Below are 12,247 nucleotides of genomic sequence, written 5' to 3'. Positions count from 1 at the left end.
TCTAAAATGGAACTGAACACATCTGATGATGGAAACAATAAATTGAGAACCTTGATGGTTTAATACTAGCTAAGCTGGAAGAGTGAGAAAAGAAGATACAAGGATAATAATAATAATAAAAGAAATGCACAGTATGTACATTTCAAGAGAACAGAGAAAGCTAATCATGATGAAAGGATTGGTATATCCAGAGACTAATCTAGTTTTACCATATAAACAGAAAACATTTTTAGTGAGATGGGAAGAATTCAAGATAATAGTGATTGTAGTATGGTTGGCAGAAAAAAAAAATATTATGAGGAAAATCAGTGACTTAAAGAAGTCTCAGCAGTGTGATATCAAAAATACAAATTTTGACTTGACATGGAGTGATAGAATTATTAAGATTGGAAAAGACCTCTAAGATCATCTAGTACAACCATCAGCATGTCATCACCGTGCCTACTCAGCCTCAGTGCCACATCTACCATTTCCTTGAACACCTCCAGAGACTACAACTGTTGTGGGTAACCTGTTCCATTGCACTGCTACTCTTTCAGAGTGGTATCCACCCTGAACCTTCTTTGGCACAAGCGGAGACCATCACCTCATTACATACATGCATATCTCCTTAGCTTTTCTGTCTCTTTACTTGTGGTGTTTATTACTATTATCAACACAGGAGAAATCTTGGAACTGCCAGTAAGTGTTATTCACTACTGTTTCTTTTAAAATTATTCCCTATCTGCAGAGTTGAATTCATGAGTGACAGAATCAAAGTTGACAAATTTGTAAAATATTTTGTATTGCAAGTGACTCACAAGGATCACCAAGTCCAACTCCTGCATGAATTACACTAGAAGTCAGAACGTGGACAGAAGCAAAGAAGACTATAAAGTCCCAGGAGTACAAGTGGGGAAAAAAAAAAAAAAAAAAAAAAGGTACCCAAATTATCTTTTATTCAGTTTTGCCTGCTGGAGGAAAGGGGGGAAGCCAGAAATAATGTATAATGCATATCAGCTTCTGGTTACGTGGCAGGTGCTCAGATGAGGTTTTTGTTTTTTATTACCATGGGATGTTCTATGAAGATTATAACCTTTCAGAGAGGGATGGGATTCACCGATCTAGAAGAGACAGGAAGACCTCTGGCAGCAGGCTAGCTAACCTAGTGATATAGGCTTTAAACTGAAGTACTTAAGTGGTGGGGTCCAAATGAAAATGCTCATACAACTGCAACTGACTGGGGCACAAACCAGGCCTACCAGGAGAGTAACAAATGTTCTTCAGCTGTCTTCTGTGTCCAAACAGAAGACTGACCATCTAAAGGGTGTGTATAGCTATGGGGGATCCTCTTGCATCCCTCTAGGGAAACCTGCATCCTCTGCTCCCTTTTCTTCTCTGAAGTGCCTGTATACCAATGCACACAGCATGGGAAATGAACAGGAAGAACTGGATATCTCTGTATAATTGCAAGGCCATGAATTCACTGTGGTCACAAAGACATTGTGGGACAGTCCACATGACTGAGATGCTGTCATGGATCGCTACATACTTCTTGGGAAAGACAGGCCAGCTAGATGTGACACTGGAGTTGCTGCTTATGCAGAAGAGTTACTGGAGTGTGACTTGTATCAAGATCTTCTTGGGGATGTCACTAAGCACTGGATCAAGCTACTCAGAGAGGCTGTGCCGTCTCCTTCTCTGGAGTTATTCAACGTTTTCCTATTACAGCCTACTACTTAAGGGGGTTAGATTTGATGATCTTCAGAGGTCCCTTCCAACTTTTATAATTCTGTGATTCTTGACATGGGGCCACCCCAAATTCAAACCAGATATCTAAGAGTGCTGTCCAAACACTTCTTTAACTCTGACAAGCTTGGTGTACTGGGAAACATGTTCCAGTGCCTGACCGCCCTCTCAGTGAAGAATCTTTTCCTCATCCCCAACCTGGCCTTCCCTTGAAGGAGCTCCATGCTGTTCCCTCAAACACTGTCACTGTCAGAGAGATGATGATGAGAGCAGAGCTCAGTGCTGCCATCCACTCCATTTGGGGAGCTGGAGTCACCATGAGGCCTCCCGTCATCATCTCTGCTCCAGGCTGAGCAAACCCAGGGACCTCAGCCATTCCTCACACATCTTGCTCTCTAGACAATACCAATCTTAGTAGCTTTTCTTTGGACCCTCTCACATAGTTTTATGTCCTTCTTATATTGTGTCACCCAAACTGCCCACAGTGCTTAAAGGTGAGGCTGCACAGAGCAGAGTGGAAAAATTTTCCCCCTTTCTGGCTGGCAGTGCTGGGCCTGATGTACCCCAGGGTAGGATTGTCCTTTTGGGCTGCCAGGGCATTCTGCTTCCTTACATTTAGCTTGCTTTCTACCAGAACCCCCAAATCCTTTTCCACAGCACTTCAGCCTGCTACCCCTCAATGTTTTACTTCCATAGAAGATTTGATTATTTCATTTTTTCTTTATCTGTGACTTTTTTTTTTTTTTTTTTTTTAAATTGCATCCAGATTCAATATTTCTGATAGTGTTCCCTTGGTAGTCTCAACTTCATAAAGTAGTGCTGAGATGGTTACCTCAATAGTGTGGACTCTGCAATATTTTACTCTCTGGAAGGGTCCTGTACTCATCTTCAGTGTCTGTGAATTTCAGCTGCTTTTCAAGTCTCTATGAGATCCAGCTGTTCCTTCTCTGTAACTTCTTATATCATTATAATCTTTTGTGTATAGCAAGTTTTGTCATACTCGATGGCTTTTGACCTCTTGTTCAGCTAGCTTAATGCCAGGCCAACACATATTCCTTTCCCTCAGGCATACCCTACAGCAAACCCATAAAGCTCTGTCCAACTTGGAAGCTAATCCTATTTTGTGCAGCAGGTTGGACCAGATGATGCCCAAAGGTTCTTCTTGATTTCAGTTTTGTACAATTATACTTGTGGTGTCAGGGTTTTTTCAAATCAGTAGATAAAAACTTTATGGTGCGTTCATTGAAGCCAGTAGCAATTTGCTCTAATTTCACATATCACTCAAAAATTCAAACCTGAAATATAATTCATGTTACTCTTTCTTCTTTGTAGTTAGTAAGAAAGGTGGTCTTTGTATTTTTGTATTATTTTGCCAGTAACTGACTTAAACAAAGCTGCTTTCTGCTGAAATTTGGGTGATTTCGCAAAAACCTTGCTTACTGTAAAAATAAACAGGGCATTTTGAAATGTTTTATCAGCCACACACAAATTCTTCTTTTTGTATGTAGCTACAATTTAATGAAGCTGCAATAGTTTCTTTTTATTCTTACTGTAGACATTTGCTCCCATAATGTCTACAACCCTAGAATATATTAACATAGTAAGAATCAGGGTTTTTTTACTTGAATCTAGCATAAGAAAAATGGGCTAGTTTGTTTATAACTGTGATGGTCATCAGCAAATAATGTTAAAAATGATTTTTTAAGAAGTTTGGTTTTATTCTTGTGTTGTTAAATTCCTAAAAAAGTAGATTATTTCAGAAACAGTGGTGAGAATTTATAATTTGAAAAAATTTCTTAGAATAAACAGTACCTGTGGATTATATACAAATAGAATGTTCCAAGTTCTTCCTATTTAAACTGGGTTATTGGTCATCAGCGTCTCATATATTTGCTCTGCTCCCTGACTGAGTGACCTGACCTTTATAAATGGGAGAAGTGACTCAAGAAATCACTGAAATCTGTACTCTGCCAGCAGGTTTCTCGGGAAGGGAAACAAAACATAAGAAAAGGCTCTGCTGCATTGGGAATATAAAAGGATCTTTGTGCTATCTTGCATATCTTTATTGTCCCTGACGACATACATGAACTGAAGATATAATTGTAGGTGGATTGGTCTCTGGATGAGACAAAGAGAAAGGTGTGAGTCAGATTCGTGATTCATCTTTCTCTGTTTCACAGTTGTTCCTTTCACAGCATGAAAAGGCTAGTAGCACTGCGTGTGCAATTACAGTTATAGAAACAGTGGCTGGGTTTTATCTAAGTAATTGTGTTACTGTGTTGTTCTGTCGGTAGCATTGTGGTAAGATTGTATAGTTGGAAACAAAATTTCCAAAGTTGTTCATTGCAGCAGAGCACTGATATTACCTGGAAGTTGCTATATGCTTGCTTATGTTACATTGAAAGGTTTTGTATTGCCAGCTGAGGACAGGCTTTGAATCCCTTAATCATGTTTTAATGCCTTATTTCCACTAACCAACATAGGTGTTAATTGCCCATCTATGTGTTTGCAAATTAACTACTGTTCCTGTTCTGTTAGCAAACTTTGCATATCTTTCTTTGTTCAAGAAAGATGATGTGTTTCTCTGCCCATTTACAGTCTTTCATAAAATGCATTTACTAGCAGGGTAACAAATTAATTGATTCATAGTGTTTAATGCCTTCATATACCCATCATATAAAATGTCTTTTATTAACCGTTTTCAACATATATTTAGAATAAATGAGCTTTAAATCATCTCCATAGCTACTGCTCACTGGAGCTATTCAGCGTTAATGGCAGAGTTGAGGTCATAGCTTATCTTGTTTATCATCTAACTGAAGTGTTGATTAGGTGCACTTTTAGAATTCCTTTTATAGTAATATAACTTGAATTACATGCTAATTCCAATGAATTTTCTGCCTTGTTATGGGTTTTGTTAAGGAACATAGATGGTATATATATGTTAAAAAATAATAATAAAGAGACCCCACAAAAAATGATGGTAGCAGAGCCAAAATGAAAGGACAGGATGGACACAAAACTTGGTTGGTTGGTTGGTGTTTTTTGTTGTTGATTTGTTTTTCCTGTTTAAAAAAGAAACAGGTCCTTTTATTTTGTGTTTATGTATCACACTGAGTCTCATGTTGCCTAGAAACCTTTAGTGGGGGCTGTGTGAAAGTTCAGTCCTTTGCCATATGATGTGCTGGATTAGCTACGTAGCTTTGATGTGGTTGAATTTACTTTTTTCAAGTGATACCTCAGTTGCTGCTATCCATTCAGGAACCCATGAAAGTTCATATCTGATAATTAGCTACACATCAGACCAGAAGAGGGTATTTCCATCGCACATCTATATTGTTCTCTATAATTTTCTTTACCTAAAACTACTATATTGACCTTTTGGCATAAGACCGTCTTGAATTTATGTTTATTAGAAATTATGCCAACTGCTCAGTAGTTATTGAATATTTTTAATGATTGTCTGTCTCCTAAAACTGTTCTAGTTTTTGTGCTATCAATCCATCCTCATGTGCTGTTAGATAGCACCAGTGGGGTTTTGTCCATCTAGATATAATATATGAGTAATCTATTTTAACCAGCTGTGTTAGTGGGAAGTTGTTCTGCACAGAGATGCTTGCAGTAGCTCAGGATTTCTATTCTCTTTTAATTGCATGTGCTCCTAGGCCTTATTTTAAAGTTTTGTTTTTTTTTGTTGTTGTTGTTGGGTTTTTTTGGTTTTTTTTTTTTTCATAAAAGAAATGTGAATTCCAGTTCACGTAGCTCTTTCTGTAAGGTACACGGGACCTTTTCTGTCTCTAAAGTTTGTATTCATACTGTATCTATTCTGTTTTGTTACCTGGCTGGTTTAAATGTTGCCACCTGTTCTAATCAGTGAGGTAATTTTATTAAGGCCTGTTATGCTAACAGGGAATGTGGACTGCAAACTACCTTAATAATAGTAATGAAATTAAATGAAAAATATAGACAGACTTTTCTCCAAAACTTAAGTCAGTGCTGGCTAATTGTTAGGGCTGCAGCCACAGTTTTAAATGAAAGTTTTATATTTCTTTAATCATTCATTTAATAATTCAAACAGTCAGTAATTTACCAGGAAACTGGGAATGTCAATGTGTTAATGGATGAAAAGTTTTCTCTGGGCTGTACCTTTTTCCTTTTCATTCTCAAGGTGTAGTTAGTGTGCTGAAATAAATTTACAAAGTAAAAGATTGGAACAAACAATTATGTTTCACATAAATTTGTGATGTGTTCGGCTTTTAGGTATTAATTGTCTAAAGTAAGACAGAGAAAAAAAGAACAAAAACATAAGCATTGTTTAATTAAACCTTGGAAATCCAAATTATTTCAACTCTAAGATCACATTTCACAAATTAAACCCATGGGGATATCTGAGCTTTATTTATTTATTTATTTATTTATTTATTTATTTATTTATTCAGAGCATTTATAGTTTATTTAAAGCACTGAAAATTTTCAGTTAGTAAAATAGAACATTTCAATTAAAAAACAAGAAGTGCGCCTAATGAAGTAGGTAAAAAGGATATTTGAGAATAATCTTTGCATTGAGACAGGGAAGAACTAGGGAGAGAAAAATATTGATTCTTAGATTTAGAAAATAGTCTGGATTGTGAGCACTTAGGAACAAGGTATGTACTAAAGACTGGAGATTTCACCGAGGCATCTGATGTTGTCTCTATGGAGGCAGCTGAGGCAGCTAAGAGAAACAAATCTTCTAAATAGGAATTGTTTGACTTATGTCTGTCAGTCAGTGCACTACTGATAAATTCATCACATTTTACTATCTGAGATATCTGATGAATTTAATAAATAAATAAAAATTAGTGCTTATTCAATGCAGCTATTGTTAACTTTAAAAAAATCAATTTGGAAGAATAATTCATTAATTCTTGGGCAGTGTCTTATTTTGGATGTCTAATTACAGCAGTAGGCATGTTGCAACCATTATCTGTACTGTCAAATTAGGTTTCTATTATGTGGAATAATAATTTATTTTCCAGAGGAACAACTTGCTTTCTAAATGGAAGGGTTTGTCTGGAGTGTTGTTATATTTTATTTTAGAATGCCGCAAAAGAAAAAGTGTCTCTGGTATGGATGGTAAAAAGGAGATTAAAAGCTACATTTGCACTTCTTTTGGCAATCTTGATATGTCATATCACAGATGCCCACATTTTGTGTGGAATTTCCTTTCATGGTTTTTGTTTTCAGTTAGTGTTTTCGTTACTTGTGTTCCTGTTGAACTATTTAAACTGAGTTTCTTATGATCCACGGGAATTGTAATCCTTGTGGCTTTTTTACACACACATTTAAATCTTAGGAAAAAAAAAAAAATGTCTCTGATAGCTTCATGAAGCAGCTTTCACAGCTACAGCTTTTTCCTGTTGAACTTTCCAGTTTGCTTCTATATCTTATTTATTCAGTTAATTTTTCAGTGTCTTTTTTTTTTTTTTTAAATCTTATTCTAACTTTTCTTATTACTTTTATAATATCTTATAAATATACTTTTATAATTTTTATAATATCTAATTTCTAGTCTTATTTTTGATAATTTTTTTTTCTCATACTTTTCCACACCTTTATCTCCACAATAGATTTTGTATTTCCTTAAATTAAAGAAAAATATAGTTATGTAAAATAATTTGTTAAGTGAAATAAAGTCAATTCAAGCTTAACAGAATCTCTTTTGATTGGTATTATTTTTTAATTTTATTTTATTTTATTTTTGTGAGTAGAAGTGGTTTTTACCAAAGGACTGTGTGAAAGTGTGAAAGAGGTATAAAAAATCACACCTTGGACACTGTTCACCCATGAGAGGGGGTGGTTGGCTTGAACAGATGAGATTCAACCTGCTTCATCGTGAATATGATTGAGTTCCAATATGATAAAGATTAACTTTCAGAACTTCCAGTTTCTAAAAAAAGCTGACAGTACGGAGCTACAATGTTGAAACATTTTCTTAAAACATGTAACTACATTTCTTCTGTGTTTTTTGTTTTTTAATTTATTCTAATGTTGGTAGACGTACCTACAACATATATGCAATGAAGGGACAAGATAGCAGTATGTAATACGGCTTTAAAATGTTCTCTGAAACAATTTGGTTGCTGTCTCTGTCAGTAGGTGCAGAATGGATTGCTCAATAGATGGTTGTACATTGTTTGTATTATGTTGTCTGAGAAAAACATCATGCTTCATCTTCTTATGCAAAGTCCAATATCTCAGCTCTACCACAGCTTCGGGAAAGAGAGCAGAGATCAACTATAGATAAGTTTGATGAGCTATTTCTCTTCATCTAACTGCTTTTTTTTTTTTTTTTTTTTTTTTTTTTTTTTTTTTTTTTTTTTTCCCTACTATTTGTCAGATTTCCACTGGAGTGCTGTAAATATGTTGTTGACAATCTGTGAAACTCTTCTTCAGAAAGATAAAATAGTAACAAACTTTTCATTCCATTCTGAGCTCATCTTTCTGTCTTTGATCTCCAGATCAATATAAAATTATTTCTGTAGTGGTGAAGGATGTAACGTAGGCAATAGACTAAGCAGAGGAAATGCAAAAAGAATAAGATTATTCTCCTGTCTGTTAGTTTATATTCAAATAATGTTATTGAATTTGGTTAGATTTTGATAATGTGAGGGTTTGTTCTGACAGAGAAGAAGCCTTGAGGGCAGAGTGCAAAGGGGGAATTCAGAAAATAAATGAAAAGTGCAGTTAATTACAAGTTCCATAAATAATTGTAACTTCATCACAATGGGACTGAAAAGGGCTCCTTGGAGATGTAAAAATGAAAAAAACAAAAAATAATAAAAAAGTGGAGCTGCCCTGCATATGCATTTACAAAAATGAATCATACAAATGAATTCAGATATGTGATCAATTTGATTACGAGATATAGGAAACACTGAGATTCAGCATGAGTCTCCACTATTAAGGATGCATTTCCTCCTGGTGCATACACATTTTGCATCACTGTGCTTTTACTGGTTTCCTGGGAGTTCATTACTGAGGCTTGCTGCCATGCTAAGCAGTAACTACTCTCCTGTAATGATATTCAGCAGTGCTGGTAGGACTCTCCCACCTCATCTTATTTAATTATTTATTTTAATTTTAACTCATTCTGACGGTCTCTTGAGATACACAACTCATTTTCATTAGGACTCCCAGGAGACAGCAATAACAGAATACTGCTTTGCAGCTGCATGCATCATTATAACAAAATCCATAAAGCAGGACACTTAATCTGAAGCTACAGATGAGCATTGAGCAGTCAGAAGCTCACTATGAGAATGTAAGGCAGCAAATGAAGGCATTTCAGAAAGTTCATTCCTTTTACAGTTGCTCACATTTTTGTATATTTTGTATCTCCTTGTTATCCATTTCAGATCTTCCCATCTGTACTTGCCTTCTGTAGACGAGCTTTGCTGTCTTCATGGCAGATTGTTTTGTTTTGTTTATTTATATTTAAATGAATGTTTTTAGTAGACCTTTAGTAGAAGGATGCTGAGTAACTAAGAAAAGCTTTACACTGAGCATTAATTAGGCTTTGGTTTTAATATAAGTTTACAAGAGCCAAAACATTTCAAAGAATCTTCATTACATATCCTTCTTCCTTTAATTGTTGAACTTCTCATATGGAAATGATCTCCAGGCTTCAAATACAATTCAGTAACTCTTGAAGCCTGAATTCCTGCTTATAACAGGAAACAGACTCCATTGTCATAATCTTTTCTCTCTCTCTAATTTTAAAAGATTTGCAGAATAATAAAAAACTAAACAAAACAAAACAACAACAAAAGAAAACCTTCAATTTTTGGTGTGTTTAATTAATAATCTCTGAATGGAATTAAATAACAGTGTTTTTGAAACAAAGTAAATTCACTTAATTCCCTTTCTTCTCCTTACTGTTAAGCCTAAAAAGAGCAGACATGTAAGAGGTGAAGAAGCCCTTTGAATTTTGGCACTTTTAAAAATTACTATTGTTTTAATCGTGTAAGTAACACAGTTTATGTGATCCATCTTGGTGTTTTTGAGTTTACTCTGTGGATGACTTCTGAGAGGAGTGAGAAACAAACCTTGATTTATTGCTATATTCTGCACTCATTTATATTTATTCTTTTAGAAAGTATGTTTTCCACTAGTATCATCCTCACAATTTTTATGAAGGAAAGTTTAGTAGTAATGATTTTAAATACATTTTAAATGTGCCATCTAAGAAATCTCAGTGCACCTTATATATATATATATATATATATATATATATATATATATGTTTACATTATTATGCACCAGTAATAGTGTTATAAATGGCTCCCAGGCATTTCCCAAGATGGAAACAAGAGGAAGAAAAATAGTACTTGAATAAATAAAATACAGCAGACTTACTGTTTTGTAAACTACCATTTAATTTAATGGGCACCTGAAATATAACAGTGACTTAAGTATTTATTTAAGCAGCTCATCTGCAAATATAGGAATCTTTAGGAGGAAACTTTATTCCTCAAGGCAAAACTAGCATGAATAAGGAAAGAGCGCAGAAAGGTGGGGAAGTCAAGGTGGAAGCTGCAGTTAGAAACAAATGTAAGTTGGTATGTCCGGATTTATTCTGTAGTATGACTTGATGCAACATTTAGCTCGGAAAAATTCCTATTACATCACATTTGTATGTAAACAAAGTAACAATACATTGTTGATATATGAAAACTGTTCTCAAATGGGATGTGAGTCTTTTAAGTGATCCACAGCTTGGTCTTTCTAGGGTTTGGTGGGTGCTTATGTTGATACAGAAACAGAAAGAAGGGTAAATCTGAATGCTGAGAGTTCCTTTCTCCAGTCGAAAATACTGTACTGAGTTTCTTTTTTTAACTCCACCCCAGACATAGGTGACTAGTGGTCTTCCCTTACTTCAGCACAACCTTCTGTAATAAAATGAGTAATGGCAAAATAAATTATGTCAGTAATGGGTATTTTTAATGCACAGAAAAGTTCTGAAGTACTCTTCCATTATTGTGAGAAAAAATTTTCTTTTCTTTCTGTTTGCAAGTTCATGTAAATTTTAATGCCTTCATGGTAGCTAAACAAAGCCAAAGCAGCTCTTTTTTTCCAAGGAATTTTGCTTTATATACAACATAAACTTCTGTGTATGTTTTCATATTTTACTGATGTGTAAAAAAAGATTGTACTTTTCTTTTTCAGCTGAGAAAATACTGTCATTGGCAACTTTGGTCCTTCTATTAAAATAATCATTTAAACAGGAATATCTGAATTTTGTGTCAATACGATCTAATTTTATGAAATGCCAGTATGATATTGGTTGGAATTTAAGTAAAGGACAATGAGTAAAAATGCACATTTTGACAGAAAGTCTCTTTCAATATGCTCTGATACTCATTTAGAATTCTCAAAGCCCGTTTTGGAGACTTTCCTTTGAAAGCCATGATAGCTATGGTATTTTTCACAATGTTGGATCTCTGTGCAGTGTATGGAAGATGGAGAACTTATCTGAAATGAATTGTCAGTCCTTATCTGTCTAGTGACACTGAAGCCATGAATTTATTTAACTGCCAGACCAGATCAGTGATTTATTTGCAGGTAATGACCAATTTAACTTGCCCAGGTCATTAAGCTTTTAATGAGTTGTATGTTCTTCATAGCTTGGAAAAAAACATACAAAATCTTAAGGTATTTTAATAAAAACAATCAAAAGCACTTTTACAGAAAGGACTGAAATTTTAGTTAGATCAAGAGTCTTTGAGAGTCTAGCTAATACAGCTGTGAGTGTAATCTGGGGTCAAAAAGCTGAAAATTACTGGTTTTAGTGATGAGTAAGTGGTTTTTTTTCTTTCCCTATTAGATAGAAAATGGTCGTCTGTGGAGCTCTATGGTGAAGACCTCAGAAGAAATATCAATTTTTCCAGTCAGCTTTTCATAATGTAAATATAGTTTGAGCTTCCCCCAATGGGCAGCTAAGCCATGAACACGCAGAAAAACACTTGTTGGACTGTATTTCTGAACCAAGCTTCACCTTCCATCTCAAGAGATTTTTAAAGGATTACAGCTGAAAAAGACAAGAGAAAGAAAACCTTGAACAGGAACCTTATCCTACAATGAGAATTACAAGTACATCTTGTATCTGCCCAGTCCTAGTTTGTCTCTGTTTTGTGCAGAGGTGTTATGGAGCTGCTCATCATGGCTCCATCAAGGTGACTAGAAATCAAACCAAACACATAGAAGGTGAAACAGAAGTACATCATCGTCCTAAGCGTGGATGGGTGTGGAATCAGTTCTTTGTTTTAGAAGAACACATGGGACCAGATCCTCAATATGTAGGAAAGGTAAGGTCATTATCTTTTTGTTTTTATTTTTCCATCCTCTGAAATGTGGCACTGATAGAAGAAAACCAGGTGTATTCTTAGGCGTCATCTCATTTTAAGGTTGGGCACCTCTCAGGTTGTTACATACAAGCACAGTGAGCTTACCAGTTCCCTAAGTATGATCTCTGTGTTTA

At 35.1% G+C, this 12,247-nt stretch overlaps 1 protein-coding gene across 7 annotated transcripts in view; it reads left to right on the top strand.

Moving 5' to 3' along the window:
• The window catches only part of CDH18 (cadherin 18), a 450,693-nt gene that overhangs the window by 285,248 nt on the left and 153,198 nt on the right, over window positions 1–12,247 (top strand). For all 7 annotated transcript variants that reach the window (XM_032442471.1, XM_032442473.1, XM_015854439.2 and 4 more), the window contains one exon: window positions 11,594–12,074. In XM_032442471.1, the coding sequence (XP_032298362.1) occupies window positions 11,847–12,074 (228 nt within the window). In that variant the 5' untranslated portion in view covers window positions 11,594–11,846. The remainder of the gene's footprint in view (window positions 1–11,593; window positions 12,075–12,247) is intronic.

Source organism: Coturnix japonica, chromosome 2, assembly GCF_001577835.2.
Source record: "Coturnix japonica isolate 7356 chromosome 2, Coturnix japonica 2.1, whole genome shotgun sequence".
Classification (NCBI taxonomy): Eukaryota; Metazoa; Chordata; class Aves; order Galliformes; family Phasianidae; genus Coturnix; species Coturnix japonica.
This window is presented reverse-complemented; position numbering and strand designations above follow the sequence as displayed.